Source organism: Adiantum capillus-veneris, chromosome 20 (assembly GCF_014529385.1).
Source record: "Adiantum capillus-veneris isolate H3 chromosome 20, ASM1452938v2, whole genome shotgun sequence".
NCBI lineage: Eukaryota > Viridiplantae > Streptophyta > Polypodiopsida > Polypodiales > Pteridaceae > Adiantum > Adiantum capillus-veneris.
The window spans coordinates 2,991,612-3,013,677 of NC_140950.1; the positions used below are offsets into that span (position 1 = coordinate 2,991,612).

The 22,066-nt window shown below is 40.5% G+C and overlaps 3 protein-coding genes across 4 annotated transcripts; 2 read left to right on the forward strand and 1 right to left on the reverse strand.

Annotated features, from left to right (window-relative positions):
• Positions 1-8,032: 8,032 nt before the first annotated feature.
• NIR1 (nitrite reductase 1) lies at positions 8,033-11,306 on the reverse strand. 2 transcript variants are annotated; one of them, XM_086491825.1, is made up of 6 exons: positions 10,997-11,306; positions 10,781-10,893; positions 10,325-10,484; positions 9,811-10,165; positions 9,130-9,418; positions 8,033-9,042 (listed from the first exon to the last, which is right to left on the reverse strand). In XM_086491825.1, the coding sequence occupies exons 1-6, from the start codon at positions 11,289-11,291 to the stop codon at positions 8,308-8,310; spliced, it is 1,947 nt and encodes a 648-aa protein (XP_086347951.1). In that variant the 5' UTR covers positions 11,292-11,306; the 3' UTR covers positions 8,033-8,307. The 2 variants fall into 2 exon arrangements, with proteins under 2 accessions (XP_086347951.1, XP_086347950.1); XM_086491824.1 differs by having other exon boundaries at positions 10,781-11,244.
• Positions 11,307-13,259: 1,953 nt separating this feature from the next.
• LOC147432009 (uncharacterized) lies at positions 13,260-13,724 on the forward strand. The gene has a single exon (XM_086491523.1). The coding sequence runs from the start codon at positions 13,260-13,262 to the stop codon at positions 13,722-13,724; it is 465 nt and encodes a 154-aa protein (XP_086347649.1).
• A 298-nt stretch (positions 13,725-14,022) lies between these two features.
• On the forward strand, positions 14,023-15,828 carry LOC147432010 (uncharacterized). Its single transcript, XM_086491524.1, has 4 exons — positions 14,023-14,296; positions 14,573-15,098; positions 15,213-15,274; positions 15,377-15,828. The coding sequence occupies exons 1-4, from the start codon at positions 14,023-14,025 to the stop codon at positions 15,826-15,828; spliced, it is 1,314 nt and encodes a 437-aa protein (XP_086347650.1).
• The last annotated feature ends 6,238 nt before the right edge of the window (positions 15,829-22,066 follow it).

Below are 22,066 nucleotides of genomic sequence, written 5' to 3' on the forward strand. Positions count from 1 at the left end.
CAAAGGGTGCTTTTTTATGTGGCGTTTATGTAATCATAAGCACGCCGTATGCATATATCAATGTGCTAAATACGATGGAACAAGCATGGAACATTCTTGTACACCTCTAGCAAGCCCATACATGCCTATGTACACAGAAAAACAACCATTGAAAGCGTAGTTTCCTGAAAACAAAAGTAGAGAGAGAAATAAATGATGGCTATGAAGTCTAGAGCTTCTTACTGTGAACAAGAAGTGATTGAAGGAGTATTTGGCTGTTGTATTAGAAAAAAATGATTTTCTCTCCTATCTCTCCATGGGCCACCTTGCATTACTATTGGGCATTTTGTATTTGATGTACTGATAAATATGCATGCCATAATTTGGCAACCCAAGAGGATGGATAGCATTGGGTGTTTGCAGAATGCAACTAATCTACATTTGATGCATACTTGCACATTGTGTTGCATCCACTCCTAGTGTAGGCCATCCCAATCCTTGAAACTTGATGAGTCTAACCATTTGATCAGGTGCTAAGTGCTGACCATAGGAGAGCACATGTGTGCTATGCAAGATATGTATGTACTCATCAGGATAGGGTACCCTTTTCAATAAAGATGACCTGATTTGAGCAAAAAGGAATGGTTGGCCTACACAAACTCACAAGCATGCTCATTTGAGATTTGGGGATGGTTGCAATAGAAAGTAGAGTTATTACATTTTTGCTCCATTTTGGTATACATTCTATGGCAAACAAAGAAGTATCTATAAGACTACCATTCACTCTGATAGGTTTTTCTGCAATGCTAAGTTGAGGGAGATGATCTGCATGTTGATGCTTAGCCCTTTTCTTTCCTATAACTTCAAAGTCAGAATCAAGCAATATGATGAACCAACTTACAATTCTCTGTCTTTTGCAGAGTTTATTGATTAGGTAGATAAGGGCTTTCAGGTAAATGAAAAAATAATCTTTTGCAAGAAAATAATGTCTATAATATCTAACCGAACATATCATAGACAATCCTTCTTGCTTTCTAGTCATATAGTTCTTTTTCGCTAGATTCAACTGCCGACTTGCATAAGCAATTGGGAAGTCCATATATGCCTTCCCTTCGTTGTGACGTAAAATACAACCTATAGCATAGGCACTTGTATCTATCCAGACATGAAATACCCCATTCTGGTGCTTTAAGAATTGGTGTGCATGCCTCCTAGGCTTGCTTGTGTGCATGTGGAAGAGTAAAGTGAGTGTGGTTGTGAACACTATTTGTGTGTCTCAAGTCCCATACTTAATGTATTGTTGTATCCATGCTCTAGCCACATAAGAGCTCACTAGATAGACACTTTGCTACATTGGTTGGTTTTTTGTGTGTGTGTGTGGCTCTTTGCTATGCTATGATGGATACATAGGTAGGCTTTAGAAAACAACTTTGGTTCTATGGAAAAAAGAGACTAGTTTTGCACAAAAGTGCAATTATACATATCAAGCATTGTAGAAGGAGAGGATTTAGCTAGTGTCATCTATAGATGTAATGCCATCATAACAAAATTGATAGCCACTCAAGTGAAGTGGTAAAAGAGGATAAAGAGGCTATTCTTCTTATCTAAAAACTATAATAACCTTAATAATGCATTTGGGGCATCCAAAAATTTTAACAGTGATTGCCTACTCATTTTGATACCAAAATGGAAGAAAAGACCAAGTAACACCATGAAAATGGCATGCATTGTTGTCATTTCATGTTGGCTACACGTCCGAGTGAGTTACCTGGAGCTTCATTTCATCTTGGCAAAGTTTTGATTGATATGAACGCCTAGTAGTGCGTGTTATGGCATGCATCATGGAAGTCAGATTTGCCAAACATTGAGGCTTTTGAATCACATTGTGTTGTGTTTTATGAGGAGCGGAGATATTGGCTTCCTACAATGTGGCAACACTTGTCCCAAATGGATGGAGTGAAGACTATATATATGGTTTATATACAAAATAGAGGCTCCTTATAGGCATCACAAAAAAGAGACAGAAACTTTCTTGGGGAGCTTGGAGCTCTTTGAGCTATGACATCCTGGGTTGAGCATGTGCCCATGTGGTGTTGTTGAAGGTTGTGACATACGATGTTGTTATTGGAAGGGACTGCCGTGCTCATAGGTTTTACACCTAGGTTCATTAGGCTAGACATATGATGCACTTTGCTCCCCTAACATAGCTTATGATGGATAGGCCAATGATCCATTCATAGTTTCATAATAATTAGATCAAACCAAGACTAAGACTTAATTGATGATCAATGCACCAAGTGAATATGGTTGCAAAATAAGCTTGACTAATATACATAAAAGTTGTATACCACAAGCTCTTTTGTAGAGCCACAAAGGGTAGTTGAGTTGTTACATGTAAGTAGACATCATGGTTGACTAGGGTTTCTAGCTCACCTTCCACATACGATAGATCACGTGACTATTGTCCAGTGGGCTTGACTAATGGACACATGAAGTGGAGAGGACATCCACTCTAGATGTAATAGAACTTGCCAACATAATTCCTCCCCTATGTGGGTTTTTTTGCAAGCACCGCATAAATTTCCTCCCCTCAAAACTCACAAAGGGTCAAGTACACAAGACACAAGCCTCTCTTTAAACATATACAAGTAGGTGGAGGGACTCACAATTCTCCCCTGCACATAAGAGAGTTGGTACACAAAGTGCTTTGATTTTTACAATATATCATCATTGTGATAGACTAAGTCCACATGGTTGTCTTCATCTTCAAAGTTGTCATTAGTAAGGTTGATTTTTTTTCATTTATCTTTGAGATGTTCCTTGGGATCAACTTGTTGCAACTTTTTGTCTCTAAGTCTACAATACTTTGTAGTACAATTGTTCAAACCACAAATGCGACAAAGGTTCATTTCATCACAATCCTCTAAAAGGGGAATTTTTCTTTCACAGTGTGTACATGTTAAATTTCTTTTGGTGCTTCTATTAGAGCGGTATTGACCACTAGAGCTCCTCTAGTGACTTTGGTGTTGCTTGTAAGCTTTCTCGTGTGCTCTTGAAGTGACTTTATGACATCTTCAATTTTTGGGCACGGGGTCTTTCTCTTTGAGCACTATCACAATTTGCCCAAAGTTTGCATCCGGAAGAGCCTTTACTAGCAAAAAAAATTGTTCTTCATTGTCTACACATTGCCAACTCACTGTACACTGACAATATACTTCAACAAAACAAGAAACAACACTTGTCAACATAACCGCATGATGCACAAATGACTAAGGGTACCACAGAAAATTAAACTTAATGCTACACTAATATATGCGCCTATGAGTAGATGTACGTTAACTCACTCTTCATAGCTCTCAATGTAATTGTACAAATGATGGTGCTTAATGAAAATGTGATGTTGCATCTCCAACTTGTTGGGGTGAAGGTGCTATGCCTTTTGCCCGGACTTTACTAAACTCTCTAGGTTTTCTCTAGCGTCACACACATTCCTATGACTTCCACACAACTAGACAAGATCTTGGATTTTTTGGGGTTGATAGTAGAAGGTGCAAGAGCAATTATCATGTCATGACCCTTTGAGATCATCATAAAGCTCCTCATATTTGTTTGATCTAGCGCTTGCACTTTCCAAATATAGCGCAAGCTAGTGAGGCCCTTGAGAATTGAACTAGGCCAAGCTCACATGCAAATTTGGACACCCTACATGCACACACAAATATACTAGAAACATTAGATCATGAAGGCCACTTCAAATAAACAACAATTGTGAGACATTTAATTGTTTGGGCAATGAAGGCTTGGTAAGACTTGCCAAGGTTGACCTAAACAATGTTGTCACAACCATATAAAAATAGAGCTTGCAGCTTCTCTAACCATTTTTAGACTATCCATTTGTCCAACTAATTTCACTTTGCTTCATTTTTTGACCGCCCTCAATTAAAATCCGTCCTTTTTATCATTGAAATGATGTAGTAGCTCTATTATCCATCGCGATTCATTGCTTGATATGGGTACATATATTGTATTCATTGTGATTACAAATCTCAATATTGCCAATGGTTTTGCACTTTAAGATGAGAGCGGATTGAGGTACACAACTAAATATTGTATGATCTTTTGTTGGATTTGGAATTGGTTCCTATGATGAGAACCTTTCATTAGCAAAAGAGTCAAACCTGCTCCTCCTTGCAAATCTAGAAATTAATGTTTATTTTACACAAGATGACCATACATTTCACCATCAAGCACGCTATTGGTGGTGCACTAATAGAGTGGACTACTTGAGCCTTGTTCACCACTACGAAGTAATTGAAGTGCACACCAACAGAAGACATCATCATGGTGAAGCTCACAGATTTGGACTCTGACAATGACTTCACTGCTAATGATGAAATTGCTAATTTTCTTGATAATATTACTCCTCCTTAAGCTAAGGGAATATTACATCAATGTGGCTTGACGCTATTCTTGATCTCAAGAGGAAATGTTGATAACCATTTCTTTGCAATTTTTGCTTCCATGACAATTGAAAAATTGTCAAAGATTCACATGTCTTCAAGAGGTTCATTAAAGGCACATATAGTGGTTTGGACTTGGTTAATTGGATGTGACCCGGTGGGAACCTGCAAAACATGTGGGTTAAGTTTGACCGCGTGCATCAAGTTGAACAATGTCTGCCCATGTGCATGATCTTTTGTAGTTGGCAACATGTGAGTTCACAATTGAAGATAGACAAGCGCAAATTGAATTTGGAATATTTCAAATGAAGTGATTGTAGATCAAGGATTTGAAAAACTAGAGATTACGGAATCATGGAAGATAAGGCAACAACTGCCAATTGGATTGCAGTGCGAGTGGTGCATTTTGGAGAGGCATACAATTCATGTGGCTAGACAAACCGTGAAATGTATTAGGCTTTCTTTTAAAGAGGATCACAAGATTTTGTGTCGTAAGTGGCTGCATGCCCCTTTTGAAAATGCAACCAATGTTTGTAAGGAAAGTTGGATGCTTATGATTTAAGGATGTCATATGTTATCTGTCTTACAAATATAATGTTGTTTATTACGATTCTTGTTCTGGTGACACATTTCTCACAATCTTGTTGTTTTAGGGTGGTGGGATGCTCTTTTGTGTTCTATTAAACCAGGGGGTGCTAGTTTGCTCAGATTGTTGTTTTGTATTATTGGTCTTTTTTATGAGTAGTTAAATCTTTTGAATTATTGGTCTAGTGACACTTTTTCTTGCAACCTTGAGGCTTTTTTGGTAGGAAATTGGGTTTAAGAGTAGTTTATATGCTTTGCTATGCAAGATCAAAGCCACGATAGCTATGGTGGTCTTGCTCGATAATGGGTTTTCTCGAAGATAGGAATTCCCCGAGTAGCCTATAGTCACTTAGAATCGACATCATTTGGTGAAAACACTACCAATACATTTGGAATGTCCAAAAACCTTAAGAATAACCATGCGGTGACACACCTAAAGACAAAAGATACAATAGGAAAAGGATTCGGCTTAACAAGGCCTTTCACAAATTATCGTTTACTACCTATGAATGGATAACTACCTCTGTATCACCGAAAAGTGGTAGATTGGTTATGCTAGTTCCCTCTTGAGTAACAAGTCTTGGGTTCAAGATCCACTAGATAGAACTTGAGGACCTCTTGCAATTTATTCCTAGAACGTTAAGATTCTTCTTCTTCTCCCGCGCATTGTGTGTGTGTGTGCACGTGTGTGTGCATGTAGATAGTACAAATAGCCTTTCTATCATACAAGTATGGTAGATTGGTTATCCAAGTTTCCTCATGAATAAGAGGTCTTGATCTCACAGAACGTCGGATAGATCTTGAAGGTCTCTCGCGATTGTTTCCTACAATGTTAAACTTCTTCTTCATCTTGGGTGTATGTGAATAAGACAAAGAAACTGGTGTAACATTTCTATCACTTGAGTGCGCTAGATTGGTTATACTAGGTCTTGAATAATAGGTCTTGGGTTGAAGACTCTTGAATGTCTCTTAGGAATGTTTAAAGTTCTTCTTCTTGTGTGTGTGTGTGTGTGTGTGTGTGTGTGTGTGTGTGAGAGAGAGAGAGAGAGAGAGAGAGAGAGAGAGAGAGAGAGAGAGGAAATAAGAAGAATAAACTGGAATAACCTTCATATTACCCACCTCTCTCTTGAATAACAAGTCTTGAGTTCAAGATTCATTGAATATATCTCTAAAGGTCTCTTGGGATAGTGTCCTACGATGTCAAAGAGGTTCTTCTTCTTCTTACTACCAATGCACTAATCCCAATTTGCTAGCCTTCAAAGAAAGACATTCATTATGTTAGATGTCTCTTGAGGGTTGAAAGGACATTTTTTACAAGGCCCTCCAACAGAGCTCAATTTTTGGCCCACTGGAGGTTGCCCCAAAAATAATAGTAGTCATCTCCAAGAATTTATTGTCTTTAGTGTATGGGTCAAAATTTGCTCATTTATTGTCACTAGTGGCCTTTCAGCACAAAGGGAGAGAATATGCCAAATAAATTTGAGCTCATATAATTTTATGCGGGTGAGTATTTAACTTACTATTTTTGGCCTATAAAAGGAAGGATAATGTGGAGGGGGTAAATTTTTGTAGCTAAGTCCAAAATGATGATGAGTTTTGGATGTGAACCGAGAATTAATTATTAAAGCCATGAGACTTTAATGTTCTATCTAGTTCTCCTCAAAAGAAGCATCATGGGATTTCTTTTAAGCATTGTTGATGGGGACCTTTGTTTTGGGAGGCAGGGAGGGAATGATTTTTTACCTAAACCCTAAATGATGATGAATTATTGATGTGAGTTGAGAACATAAACATTAATTTCAAGTGTTCTCTTATCTCTTGGAGAAGAAGCACCATGGGTTGTCTTTCAAGATTCCTAATGAAGAAGGGAGTTAAGCATCCATTAGATGTAAAATATTGACTGGCTGAAATTTTTTCTTATATTTTGATTTGTGAACGAGTTTTTTCATCACATGGGTCCAGTAGGATAGAAACTTCTATCTATATGTGATGGATTTGTGATTGATTGATTTGTTTCATATGTTAGGTCAATTCCTAAACTATTCATGCGTGCAAGCGCGCATGTGTGTGTGTGTGTGTGTGTGTGTGAGAGAGAGAGAGAGAGAGAGAGAGAGAGAGAGAAGAAGAGAGTTTTAACGTCGTCGGAAACTATCCCAAGAGACCTTAAAGATCTAGCTGACGAGGAGTAGAGAGAGAGAGAGGTTCCTAGTGTAACAAGTTAATAAATATGACCCGCCTTTCAAATTACTTAGAAGTACGTTTATAGAGTGTGAGGGGCCGAAAATGTAAATATGACGAGTATTAAAAACAATGTTATGCTTAAAATATTAAATTAAGCTTCAACAATTGATATGTCAAATAAATATTATTACAAAAAATACAGTAGTGTAAAATTGTTGTGTAATTCAACTTCTTTGAGCCCCCCCCCCCCCAACATGAGCAATGCCATCAATGATTCAAATCAATTCCGCATGTCACAGCCATCCCTCCCACCACTACTCTTTCCACCTTAGGAAAACTCTCTAGCAAAGCACCAAATTGCTTCTCTACGTCCTTGCATCCATGGACCTGACTTGAAGCCAATGCTTGGCACCCATGTAGCCCACAATGGTGCCCCTTGACTATCCTCACCTCCGAGCTCCCACTTGAGTCCATGTAAGAAGAGAGCAATCCTAGCTTGGCACATCACATGCGATGCACTCGTTCTTTACCACTGTAGGAACAATCCCAAGAGACCTGTGAGAGAGAGAGAGAGAGAGAGAGAGAGAGAAGTACGAGTTGCAAAGCAAAGCCCACCAAGCGACTCCTTGCTACAAGAGGCTAAAGTAGAAAACTCTCAATGGCAAGGCGCTGAATGTACAAACACACTCTGCACACAAACCTTCAATCTGTGGGTATTCCTCAAATGTATTACTGGTACACCAGCAGCATATAGTAGATAACCACAATTCCTGCCAGACGCTATAGAAGACTCTAACAAAAGACGAGCATCTTGTGGCGTAGAAATCTACCAAAACTTTCACATAGTATTCTTTGAAATCAAATTTCACAACGCCCACAATGCTCATTTTACATGCAGCTTGTAAGGGCAGTTTATTTTCTCCAACTGAATTCTGAGCTTCAATATTTATACATGGCCTGTCTTATTATGGACTTACAAGTATCTGTCAAGAGAAATGAGCAAAATTGGAAGTAGAGGTGAGAAAAATGGACTTACAAGTATCTGTCAAGAGAAATGAGCAAAATTGGAAGTAGAGGTGAGAAAAAAACATTCTCTAACCGTCTACTGCGCTGTTTGGGCTCTCCGCTTAGCACCAAAATGCTCAATCAATATTTCTTGCACCACAGGGACCACATCCTTGCAAGGCACACCTGTTCTGATGACATCACCCAAGTGAGAATCTGCACCAATGCGACCTCCCAGGAAAATGTCCACACCTTCTACCATCTTCTTGTTCTCATCTCTTGTCATGCACCCCATAAAGCCAATATCAGCCACTTGCACCTGCCCACATGTGTTGGGGCAACCTGTCCAATGCATCCTTACAGGCCTTGGTACTTCCATGGTCCTCTCCAGCTCCTCAGTTACCTCACGGGCACGAGCTTTTGTCTCAATAATGGCCTGCCCACAGAATTGACTGCCTGTGCATGCCACTAGCGTGCTCATCATTGGAGATGGAAAAGGTGAAAACTTCTGCAGTAATGGCTCTTTCAGCAGGGCTGATACTTTATCAGTGGGGACATCCGGCAAGATGATATTTTGCTCTACCGTAAGGCGCAGTTCTTTACTCACACTGTACTCATCAGCTAGCCGTGCCAGCTCATACATGTCAGGAGCATGCAATCGGCCTACAGGTATATGTAGTCCTATGAAGTTGAGCCCCTCTTGCTTCTGAGGATTGACACCAAAATATTCTCTTCGCACCCAGTTAACATCAATCATGTCCTTAGGGGCTGCCCTCTCAAGAAGACCATCTGGCATACGCTTGGAAACTTGCACACGGAACTCCTCCATACCCTGCAAAGACATCACAACCGAGCGGATGAATCGTTGTCTCAACTTCAGCTAAAGACAAGAGGACACTAATCTACAAATTTCACTCACAAGTTCATCTATGAGCCACATCATACGTGTCTTCTGTCTGTTTCCTCGGTACCCCAAGTCCCTGTAGGTCTCTAGAATAGCTTTGCATGCTGGTACCACATCTTCCGCAGAAACCCAAGCATCCAAAGGAATTGCTTCTGCACACCTTTTGGCACTGAAGAAGCCACCCACTAGTAGGTTGAAGCCAAATGTTCCGTCCTTGGTTGCAGGTATATATGCCAGATCATTGATATGAGGGTGCTCAAAAAGGTCATGAGTGCCCACCACGCACACATTCCACTTGCGAGGCCTACAAAGCACAACTTATTCTTTAAAATGTGAAGCTAAACACTTGTGCAAGAACTGCACACCTTTGTAAAGCCTACATAGGGTGCTCAAAAAGGTCATGAGTGCCCACCACGCACACATTCCACTTGCGAGGCCTACAAAGCACAACTTATTCTTTAAAATGTGAAGCTAAACACTTGTGCAAGAACTGCACACCTTCGTAAAGCCTACATTCACCAGCATACTTCACAAACATTTCACTCATGAATCAAAACAGCTATCAAGCCAAGACTATTGGAATGAACACTCAAAAAACTCTCCAAGGACCTCATTACATTACTTGCAAGCATCTAGCAAGAGTGTTGGAAGGAACATGATGCTCTACTCATTCAATTCAAAGAATTAAAAACTTACAGATTAGTAATCGATGTATTGCCCTTTCCACTGCTGATGATATAATCAGAAAGGGCTTGGTTGTAAGGGCGCGTGTCAACAATCTCATGGGGATCGATACCTGCCAATGGATTACCCACAGGATTGCGGACATTGTCCATCCCACTTTGAAGGCTGTAAAGACCAACACCCTTGAGTCCCTCGAGAATATCTGGCACATCTGCAATTACTACCCCCCTAATTTGCCAATTCTGCCGGGTAGTGACATCAGCACAGCCAGCATCACCGTAGCGCTCAATCACACTTGCAAGGTATCGTGTATGTTCACTTGTAGTCACACCATTAGGCAGCTTCAGACGCATCATGAAAGTTCCATCTAGATCAAATTGCACAAACTCACAATTCAAAAATCACAAACAACTTACCTTGTAAAACAAGAAACCCTCTCATGCTGGCAATAGAATGGACAAGAGAAGCTAGCAAGCTTAAGCAAGGTCTTCCACCCAGCAGAAAGCATCATAACTTGTATACTCACATTGGTGCTTCCTCCTGTGAAACAACCCCAGCCACTTGAGTCGAGCATCAATATCTTCCTTGGATTCTTTCGATGCATCGATCTCTTCCATTGATTTCTTGGCGAGTTCTTTGATCTCTCCTTCAATGTACAGCTTCATGGGATCTTTCTCCAACTTAATCTGTCCACAAATTCAGATCAACAGTAATAAATGCTGTCAGAATATCCTTGTCAGACACCAAGATAACTGCGTTAGTGCACCACTTGTAACCCCAGAAAAACCCTGTGACCCCTACCTATCATGAATGCTCATAAAATATGCAAGTTTGAAGCTGCTGCTGGCTTCCTAAGGATGGAAAGAATATCGTGCAAGTCTATTAACAAGCTAAAATTTCAAGTATTAACTGGAGGTGTCCATTTCAAAGCTCAAATTCGAAGCAGACCAAGCACAATCCCAATGCAAAGCTGCACTTTTACCTTCTCTGCAGGATTGATGCCCCCCCGGGCATCAGGTTTGAGAACCCAGTAGCCATCTTTCTCCTCCACACGGGGTGTGAGCCGTTCACTGCTGACTGGTGCAGAGGAGGTAACTGCATCGGCAAGCGCGTGGAATGGTGAGGGGCCACGAGAAAGATTGCTTGACGAAGCATTTCCTGAAGAAGAAGAAGAAGAGGAAGTGATAGATGCGCGCACTTTCACTATCTCCGGGAAGAACGAGGGATTCTTTACAGCATCTGCGAGTGGGGAAACCTTGCTTCCGAGGGCAATGGAAGAGTTCACGCAGGAAGAGGAGAGGGGAAGCACGCGGGAGGCCATCGCTGCTGCGGCACGGTGAGGGTGGAGAGGGGAGATGAGCAGCAGAAGGAGACATCGCGACGATGGCTAAATCGACCGCGGGGAGCGGCCCTTCCGGAGCTCCAAGGGCCACACCCAAGTTCCAACATACATTCCAGGCAAGTGCTTTTCGCTGCATTTCGTTGATTTCCATTTCATGATTTTGAATGGCTGAAAGTCCAAGCTTTCAAAAGGTATAACGAATCACAACATCACAGGACAGGAGCTTGGAAGCCGGATCTGAAGGGCACCCTTAGTCTCCCTCTCCCGTCACAAATTCACACTTAATTTTTCCCGACTTAGCCACATGTTTGGCAGAGAATACAAGAAGGCAACAATTTTCAGTAGGAGTTCTACTTACACGAGTGTGTGACTTGTACGTAGGACAGATTGGGGGGACGAGAGAGAGAGAGAGAGAGGGGGGGTGGGGGGGAATCTTCTCTATATACTTCTTTAAGGCTCTCCTCCATCCCTCCCTACTCACGTCCTCTCCCTCCGTCTTTGCCTCCAGAAATTGCGAGCTCTACTCCACGAAGATTTTGGTGAGCTCAGGGAATCTCGGAGGGGTGGTTGAAGCTCGGAGGTATCGACTGACTGAATTATATCAAGAGCAGCGTTACACGTTCCTTCAGGCAACAACGAGAGAGAGAGAGGGAGGCCGGATCTATATTTCAAGTTTGCCCTTGTTTTCTTCCGTTAGGAAAAATGTATTTCTGTAGCCCTAGTCTAGAGAGAGAGAGAGAGAGAGAGAGAGAGAGAGAGAGAGAGAGAGAACTTAGTTCGAAACTGCCGAAGGGTAGGGATGGCACTAAATTTAGTTTAGATTTTGAGCTTGGCTTGAAGAAATGCGACAACGCTTAGTGTAGAATCAACAACTGTTTCAAATTTTGACCTGAAAATTGGATGTTTTTAATCTAGGACAAAATGTATTTGGAAACCCCGAAAATTGGATGTTTTTAATCTAGGACAAAATGTATTTGGAAACCCCTATGAGGGTGTGAAATGAAAACTTCAAATAGTCAATACTTCTCATCATCAAATGCATGCCTCACTGTTTCTTCACGAATCACTAAGGCTTGTTTTAGGAGCTAAAAGTACTCTTAGGCTAATACATTTGTAGCTTTTATGGGTCACAATTTTGAAAGTCAACTAGAGTGTATTCTTGTGATTGGGGGTGATTGTGATGGTGTGTAAAAAGTCGAAATTGTCACCATATCCGTTTAGTTTGGCCACTTGCATGTTGGCCAACATAATGAATTTTGTAACGGACGTTTAAAACTTTAATTTTGGAAGACGATCAAAAGTATTTATACTCATTGCAAAGCTCAAGAGACACAAGGCTAAGAGTGATGTTGGCATTTTTAAACAAGGTGTAGACCCGTGTTGGCATTCTAAAGCAGTTAAGCAAAATGGAATGCAATGGATTATGGACCCATGATTATTGAGGAAGTTTCCCTTTAGAAGCGTTTAATTCAAAGTAACGTGCAGGCCGTGTGTTTTATCACCTTCACAAAAAAAAAAAGAGTAGGTGGGATTCTAAAATAGCAAGCACATACCAGGCATCAAACTTGCAGAGAGTAGAGAGTGATGCATACATGAGAGAGAAACTTTCCAAAGTTGAGGATTCTCAAAAGATGATATTGGCATCTATTGAGAATCTTTTAAAAGAGGCTTCACCGAGTCAACGCGAATCAAAAGGACGAATTCAAGACAATACTCTACGATAAATCGTGCCAGGATTGAGAAGTATCGTCAACAAGCTGGGTGCTTTAACAAAGGTTCAAGGTTCAAGACTTTTAGATATCCGAGCTACCTCAAATAAATTAAGCGCTTTGGCTAGATTAGTTCAATCAAAGCAGCGTCAAGTTTCTCAACGACCTAATGTGTAATGCTATGTGTCTCTTGGTGCTCATATCGATGAGACTATTAATTATGGTGGGAGAGGTGATACACTCATGTCTCTGTTTATCATAGCATTGGTTCTTTAGCGCTAGCCGAAGGACAAAATGAAGTTCCACGCTTTGCACAATTATATTTTTTTGATACCGAACATGAGTTGAGCAACAGATTGCATCATGTTTCAAATTTAGATCGTAGTATTCTAGAGTGTTTACAAGTGACGATGCATAGAGTAAATCCCTATGCAAATGCTCTACGATCTGTTGCTTCTTTGTCTGGAGATGCTATTGTACCCAATATGAGGATGGTTATTGTGGAGCATCGTTGTGATGGTTGGCAATATCTTGCTCCAAGGGGTTCTGAAGTTGCTGCAATTATGCCAGGACAAGGGGATGATAGAAATATTGGTTATCACGACATTATACTGAATTTTCGACATGGGGGTTTGAAAAGAATCTCCAGCATGCATCGAGCTTACATGTCCTTAATGTATGTTTTATTATTTCCAAGTGGAGAGGATGGGTGGCATACTACCGATGGAAAAAAATTGAGTCAAAAGAAATATTATGTCTTTCGCTTACAAATAAGAGATGATACAATGGAGTGTCTTCTTCGAAGAGGTAGGCTATTACAACAATATGTCGTGGATGCTTATAGTACTCTAGAGGAGTCACGGCTTTCGTGGTAAAGTGTACCAAAGATTGGTTGACATGGTTGAGGCTAGAGATGGCTTAGAGAGGGTTGAAGGTCAAAATGTTGGCCGTAGAATTGTTTTGCCTTCGTCTTTTGTTGGAGGTCCAAGATACATGTGCCAACTATTTCAAGATGCAATGGCAATTGTTCGTAGTAGGGGTAAACCGGATCTCTTCATCACATTCACATGTAATCCATGATGGAAGGAAATAGATGATGCATTACTACCTGGACAAAGTGTTGTTGATCGTCCTGATGTGACTATACGAGTGTTTTATCAGAAGTTTTAAGATATGATGCATTTACTTATCAAGCAAGCCTTATTTGGGGAGGTGATTGGACATGTTTCAGTGATTGAGTTTCAGAAGAGAGGTCTTCCTCATGCTCATATATTGTTGATACTTGCATCCGAATATAAACCCATAGATACATTACACTATGATAAGTTGGTTTGTGCAGAGCTCCCTTACAAGAATGTGTTTCCAGAATTATTTGATGTAGTGAATCGTTGTAATGTTCATGGGCCATGTGGTCCTTTGAACCCAAGTTCTCCATGTATGGTTGATGGTAAGTGTAGATTCAAGTTTCCACGAACATTTTCTACGTCTACAAATGTAAACGAAAGTGGATATCCTCTGTATATGAGACGAGATGATGGAAGGTTTGTTCCGTCTAATAATTACAATTTAGATAATCGTTGGGTTGTTCCTTACAGCCCTCTCTTATCACTAAGATACCAAGCCCATATTAATGTGGAGATCTGCTCAACTGTCATCACTTTCGTGAAATATCTTTATAAGTATGTCTACAAGGGACATGATTGAGCCACCGTTGTCCTTCAAGATGGTGAAGGAGCTACTGATGAGATCAAGAGTTATCTCGATGCACATTATGTTTCTGCATTTGAGGCTATGTGGAGAATATTTGGCTTTGACATGCATAGTGAAAGGCCAGCTATTCAACAATTGCAAGTACACCTTCCATTGCAGAATATGATTACATTTCAAGATGGTGATGATGTATCACATCTGCTAGATAATGAGCAAAATAGAAAAACTACCTTGACAGAATGGTTTTTTGCAAATCAAAACTATCCTGAAGCAAATATCTTCACATATACTGACTTTCCAAATGGTTGGGTATGGAATAAAAGTCAAAAGGCATGGTCTCCACGACAACAGGGTGTTTCTATTGGAAGAATGTATAATATTGTCCCTACTGCTAGTGAGGTTTATTACCTACAAATGCTTCTCAATATTTGCAAGGGATGTAAGTCTTTTGAAGACTTGTGTATGTATGATGGTCACATTTATGATACATACAAGAAGGCATATATAGCTAGAGGATTATTGCAAGATGATGAAGAATGGTCAATTTGCCTCCAAGAGGCATCTTTTTTTCAAAATGGAATGCAGGTGAGACAACTGTTTGCAATCATATTAGTCTTTTGTGAGCCACTTCATCCGTTTGCTCTTTGGGACAGGTTTTGTACTGAATTTTGTGAGGACTATGTTTATGCCCTAAGGATACGTATTTCAGATACAAGTGTGTGATTTGATGTGGCAAAAAATCAAGCTTTGCTTCATATAGAATGTTTTTTGCAACAACATGGCAAGAGGCTTTGCGATTATATGTTGCCTGCAATAGACTTAACATTGGTATCCTTAAGTGAAAATGGTGCTATGGCTGAAGAAACAATGTTCAATGTTGATAAACAGTGTAGTATAGCAGATTGTATGGAAACTTCCTTAAATGAGGATCAACAAGATGCTTATCACCAAGTGCTACAAGCTGTTGACACACATTCAGGGAAGGTATCTTTCCTAGATGGTCCTAGTGGCTCACGAAAACCTTACTTATATAATGCACTTCTTTCACGAGTGCGAGGAAGTTGTAGAGTTGCTCTTACATGTGCATCCTCGGGTATTGCAGCTTTGCTTTTGAGTAATGAAAGAACTGCTCATTCTAAGTTTAAGATACCTTTGGAGCTTCACTCTGAAGCAACTTGCAATATAAAGGTAAATAATCAACTTGCAGAACTTCTAAGGAATGCAGCTGCCTTTGCAGAGATCACTCCCAACAAGGATTTATCATCGTAGGTGTTTATGAAATGCTATACTTAGGTAGAGATATGTCTATGGAAGTTCTTGGATACTACCATGTTGCCTTTTCTTCGGCCTTTTCTTCGGACCATGAGAATCACCAAATTCAAGTTAATATTTGGTTTGTGAGTGACGAGAGGCCAGTCAATGCACAACAGGTGGGGGTTGCTAGAGATCGCACTACACCATATCGATTGAGGATATTTACTCAAGTTGAAACGTCACCCTGTATATTGCAAAATGTATACAACATAAGTCCTTGGACTTATGAAATCCCTAATGTGGTCTCTCGAAGGCTACACTTTGAATAACTGTTTTGTATTGTCTCTGCTACATTCAAAATATTCAAATAATCTTTGTGAAGTGTGAAATTTCAAAGTCTTTTGAATTTCTTTCTTTCCTCTCTCTCTCTCTCTCTCTCTCTCTCTCACACACACACACACACACACACACACACACACACACACACACACACAAATCCTTCACTTAAACAAAAGAAAGAAGGAGATGATTCTCTACACCATGATCGTCAAAGTCTTCTTTATTCTATTTCATCTCTCTTCCTCTTAAACTTCTAAACTAACACCTGAAATCTCACATCTTCATAACACAAAAAAGAACAAAATATTACCAATCCAAAAAGTCACAACATCCTTGCCAGTCGCACAACCCTCTAAAGCTTCAACTTCCATGGCTACAACAAACAGTGCTACATCAAATGCTCCACGTGATCTGACTAAGGGTACATATCAATGGGTCCCCAAGGTATCGTTATCGGACCCCCCTATGGTTCTAGTTAATTCACAAAGGAAACCTCGAAGGAAGGTGTCCACTCAAGTTAAAAAGGTGAAAACCAAATCATGTTGGATTCCCAAACAACTATTAGAAGCCCAAGGCTACTATGATGGAAATGATCGAATTTGGGTACCTAAACGTAAATTGTGTCCTTCCCTATCAACTACAAAACCATGCGAGTCAAACCTTGTGATTCCAAAGCCAATGGAAGACCGTGGGAAGGGAAAGACCACAAAATGCTACACACCTATTCTAGAGCTAGTTTGGGTTTCAAAGCAAAACCAATCTATTCGGCTTAGCTCAGGAAAGGGGGAGTTCCATGAAGCTTCTAGCTCCTCATGTAATGCATCCATAGAGGTAAAAGCTTCTACACAACCTCCACCTACCATAGGCATCCTCCATAAAGCTACAAAAGATTCGACACCTCCCATTGTTCAATCATTACCTGATGCACTACTTCAAGTTCGTTCATGGGAGAGTACCTTACCACCCTTGCAACTCGATGAGGCACCCAAGGTAATAGAGAAATATTGGCTAAAAGCCTCACCTATTACCAATTGGAACAACTGGTTCCAAAAGGTGATGACATCCTTTTAAAGTATGATCTACCCAAGGAAGGGGGGAGTCTTCATTCACGTGAGCCTATTGAACTATTTCCCTCTTACCCTTGTTTCCTTGACCCTTGAGCTTTCCGATTTTAGGGATTGTATATATATAGATATATAGTAACTAACCACCCTAGTTATATAAAAAAAAAGAAAAAGTAAAGAGCAATTTGTGTTCATAGATATGGCTGATTCTTACAAATATTCTTTTTACATGTCCCAGGTAATGCATTATGTTATTCTCATATTTCCTCTGAATGAGATTCGGTTGAAACACTCGCTTGTGAGAGAAATGTTGAGGAGTTAGAGTGGCTTGTCTGCCTCTTGACTACGACGGATCCCTATTCTATCGAGGAAGTTTGCCCAATTGTCCAAGTTTACCCTTTTGCCCAGGCTGAGTATGCACGCCCCGTGATATTCCTAATACTATTCTGCATGAAAGAGGACGAGGACGATAATGGTGATTGGACAAACGAGACACACGGCCTTACCAAAGAGGATTACACTTACCTTGATGATGAGAAATGTGGTTTAGCCTTGGAGCTACCAACCGAGCTCTTTAACCTCCACTTACTTTGATCCTCATCACTTGAGTGATGGAGGGTAGGTAGGATTAGTACGATAGGAGTGTTAGCAAAGTTCTTTTTTCCCACTGATGTGTCTCTAGAAGGTGAATGTTTGGTGGTGACTATTGTGTAGTTTGTGACTACATAAGGATGCCTTTGAAGGACAACGATAATGGATGTTTACATGTTACAACGGATGTTCTCCATTATATTAGATGTACTACTTCCTTTTATCTATACTTTCCACAATTACATGTTTGCATCTTGTCATTTGAGTTTCTAACAATGCATAAAATTTATGAAGTTGTAACATTGCCAATTTAGATGCTATAATTTTTTCAAACTTCTAGTACTTTGTTCTTCTCTTTGAGTTTGGTCTATTAGTTGGCTTTAAGTAGGTATCAAGACCTTAGGCTAAACTAGCCCACTTAATTGCTGACTTTAATTCCTAAATAGTCTATTAATTGTAGTAACTTTAGTAATGTTTTAGGTTATGAGGATATAGTTCTCTCTAGCTTATTCCACCTAAGTGTGACTTGTGTTGTGGAAGTCCATGTGTTAAGCTGGTATTTGAGACCTGGAGTCTCTCGGCTAGTTTATGCTCAAGCTGGTATTTGAGACCTGGAGTCCCCCAGCTACTTGTAGCAACTATGACAAAAAAAAAAAGAGAGAAAAGAGAAAGCAAATAACACAAACTTCCTTCTATTTTATGTTGATCACACTTAAGTGGTATAAGTGTCAAGATCACTAGTCTTTAGACCCCGACGAACATTCCTAGGGTTAACTACTCTTTAGTCGACATTTTTTAATTAACGTTGGTCAATCTAGTACTTACTTTCGCCCTAGCACTTATGTACTTCTCTTAGAGTCAACCTAATAGACCTTAACTCAATTGCATTTTATTCAGGTACTACACTTGTTCTAGTTGAAAATGTTACAATTCATGATTTTTTTTGCATTTCCTGATTATCATGTATGCATCTCACTTATTGCACGCCTACACATGCTGCCTTTGAGCTTTCACAATGTTGTTTTTCTTCTGCTACATGTACTCCTATCGTGGATCCCGATGCTGCACTGTTATATTCCGAGGAAAAAATCTACATCAGGAAGGGGGGCATGTTAACCACCGGCGTCCACTTCTAGTAGTCATGGGCCGGGCTTGTCGATCCAATAGAAAAAGAGTAAGAGTGATTGCTGATGGGACATTCAAGGGTTAGTTGGCTAAGCATGGGTGCCCAACTGTGAATGGGCAAGCTCATATAAAAGTCACCTAAACCTAAAAATCACTCATTCTCTCATTTGTGCAATTGAAGAGTGCTCTTGCTCCATCTCCATCTTCTTCTTCATCTCCTTGTGTGTGTGTGTGTGTGTGCGAGAGAGAGAGAGAGAGAGAGAGAGAGAGAGAGAGAGAGAGAGAGAGAGAGAGAGAGACAGAGACAGAGAGAGAGAGAGAGAGAGAGAGACGGCACGGCGGTTGAGCACGGCACGATGCTAGCTCCCTCTTCTTTGTGGTGAGGAATCCTCCATGAAGGTGAGCGTAGGGCAGTGAGTGACACACCCTTGCTCTGTTGAGCTTGCTAGATTAATCTGGTTGTGTGCTTGCAGCCATTTGTGGCTCGCGCACAGTGTACGACAACTCCCTTGCTTTGACAGGTGCAATAGATGCGCACACTTCTTAAGATAGAACACCATCAGTTGTTGCTTGTCCGCTTGCATCATTGAGGATAATGAACGTCTTTGTGAAGTCTAAAATCCATAAAATTGGAGCATTCACCAAAGCTTCCTTGAGTTTTTCAAAGCTAGCTTGAGCCCAATCATTCCAAGCAAACACTTTAGTCTTTTAAGGATATTAGTCAATGGAGAAACTATCTTAGTATAGCCTTCAATAAGTACGATACCATCCCGTTAATCCAAGAAATCTATGTACTTCTTTGACAGATTTAGGCATAGGCCAAGCTACAATAGCTTCAATCTTATTTGAGTCAGTAGAGACGGCATCCTTGGATACAATAAATCCCAAGTGTTTCACTTTGTCAGAGAAGAAGGTGCATTTGCTACGCTTAGCATAAAGTTGATTCTGACATAGAAGTTCAAGTCCTCGCCCTCTACTCGCCGCACATGTTGTTCATGTTCTTCCTTATTCTTTGAGTAAACCAAAATATCATCAAAAAAGAAAAAAACAAAATCATCAAGGTGTTCTTTCTCTAAACACGTCGATCATAAGGCGATTGAAAGTTGCTAGAGCATTTGTGAGTTCAAAAGGCATGACAATAAACTCATAGTGTCCAAATCGAGTGTTGAAGCCTGTCTTTTATTCTATCTTCCTTCTTGATTTAATTTTGATAATACCTAGACTTAAGTTCAATTTTTGTGAAAATAGAAGCTCCATATAATCGATCAATTTACTCATTAATCCTGGGTATTGCATACTTATTCTTGACTGTTACCTGATTTAATCCATGATAATCGATACAAAAACGTAGAGTACCATCCTTCTTGTGATTAAAAAGAACAAAATTACTGTTGGAATTAGGGTTGCAGGGAAACGTACACAGCTTGGAGAAGATGAAGGAAGCTCAAGGCAGACAACAGAGAGTGTATTACTCAGTGTGCAATGGAAAGATAGATATCCCTAGAGTAATGGACGTATATACAATGCACAGGGGGAAAAACCTCCTATTGAGGGAAAAAATGCCCCAGCGGTCCTAAGTGTGTTCACACACATCACTGCCAGCCACATGTATATGGTAACAAATCCCCCCATGGAGTGATGCGGTGAACGAGAGCTAGCACATAGAGCAAAGGAAGTGCCATGCCCTGAGGACATGATCAGTCCACAAAGGGGAGTAAGCCCAAAGCTTTGCAAAAAGCTTCAAACTTCTCACGAGACAATGCCTTTGTGAAAATATCTGCAAGGTTGTCGTGTGTTGGCACATAAGCCAAGTTGACCTCTCCTGCTGAGAGTCTCTCCCTGACATAGTGGTAATGCACCTCAATGTGCTTTGTGCGAGCATGAAAAATTGGGCTCCTTGCAATTGCCAATGCACTCTGACTGTTAGTGTAGATAGTGTTGGTAGTGTCTTGTCCAACACCCAAATCAGCCATATGGTGTTTGAGCCATACACACTCAATCGTAGCTGCGAAGAATGCCCTGTACTTAGCCTCACAACTAGAAGTGACCACAGTAGGTTGCTTCTTGCTCAACCATGATATACATGAAGTGCCAAGCATGAAACAAAAACCACTTGTGGACACTCACATGTCAAAACAACCAGCCCAATCTGAGTCCGAAAAAGCATGTAAGTCTGGCGGCAATGATCCCCCCTGGAATAAAACAAGCCAAGATGCAAAGTGCCACTCAAGTAGCGAAAAATCCTCTTGACTCCCTGTCAATGCTTAGACCCTGGAATATGCATAAATTTGCTGACCTGTGAGATTGTAAACTGAATATGCAGCCTCGTGTTGCATACATAAATGAGGCAGCCAACTTCTCATGAGAGTGCCTTTGTAAAAAGATCTGCAAGGTTGTCCTATGTTGGCACATAAGCCAAGCCGATCTCTCCTGCTGAGAGCCTCTCTTTGACATAGTGGTAATGCACCTCAATGTGCTTTATGCGAGCATGAAAAACTGGGTTCCTTGCAACTGTCAATGCGCTCTTACTGTCAGTGTAGATGATGTGGGCAATGTCTTGTCCAACACCCAAATCAGCCATAAGGCCTGTGAGCCATACACACTGAAGACTGCCCTGTACTAAGCCTCACAATTGGAAGTGGCCATAGTAGGTTGCTTCTTGCTCAACCATGAAATACATCAAAAGATAGAGGTTTCTCAAAAGATAGAGGTTCCTGCTCAACCATGATGAAGCATGAAACAAAAACCACTTGTGGACACTCGCGTGTCATAACAACCAGCCCAATTTGAGTCTGAAAAAGCATGTAAATCTAGTGGCAATGATCCCCCCTTGGAATAAAACAAGCCAAGATACAAAGTGCCACTCAAGTAGCAAAAAAACCTCTTGACTCCCTGTCAATGCTTAGACCCTGGGCTATGCGTAAATCTGCTGACCTGTGAGACTATAAACTGAATATCTGGCCTTGTGTTGCATACATAAATGAGGCAGCCAACATTAGTTTGATAAAGAGTGACATCAACAAGATCACCAACATTATGTAGACACACTCTGTCCTCCTCTTGTCTTTTCTTGACAAGTCGCGAGGCTGCGTTACATAGACTTCCTAAAAAATGTCACCATTCAAGAAAGCAGT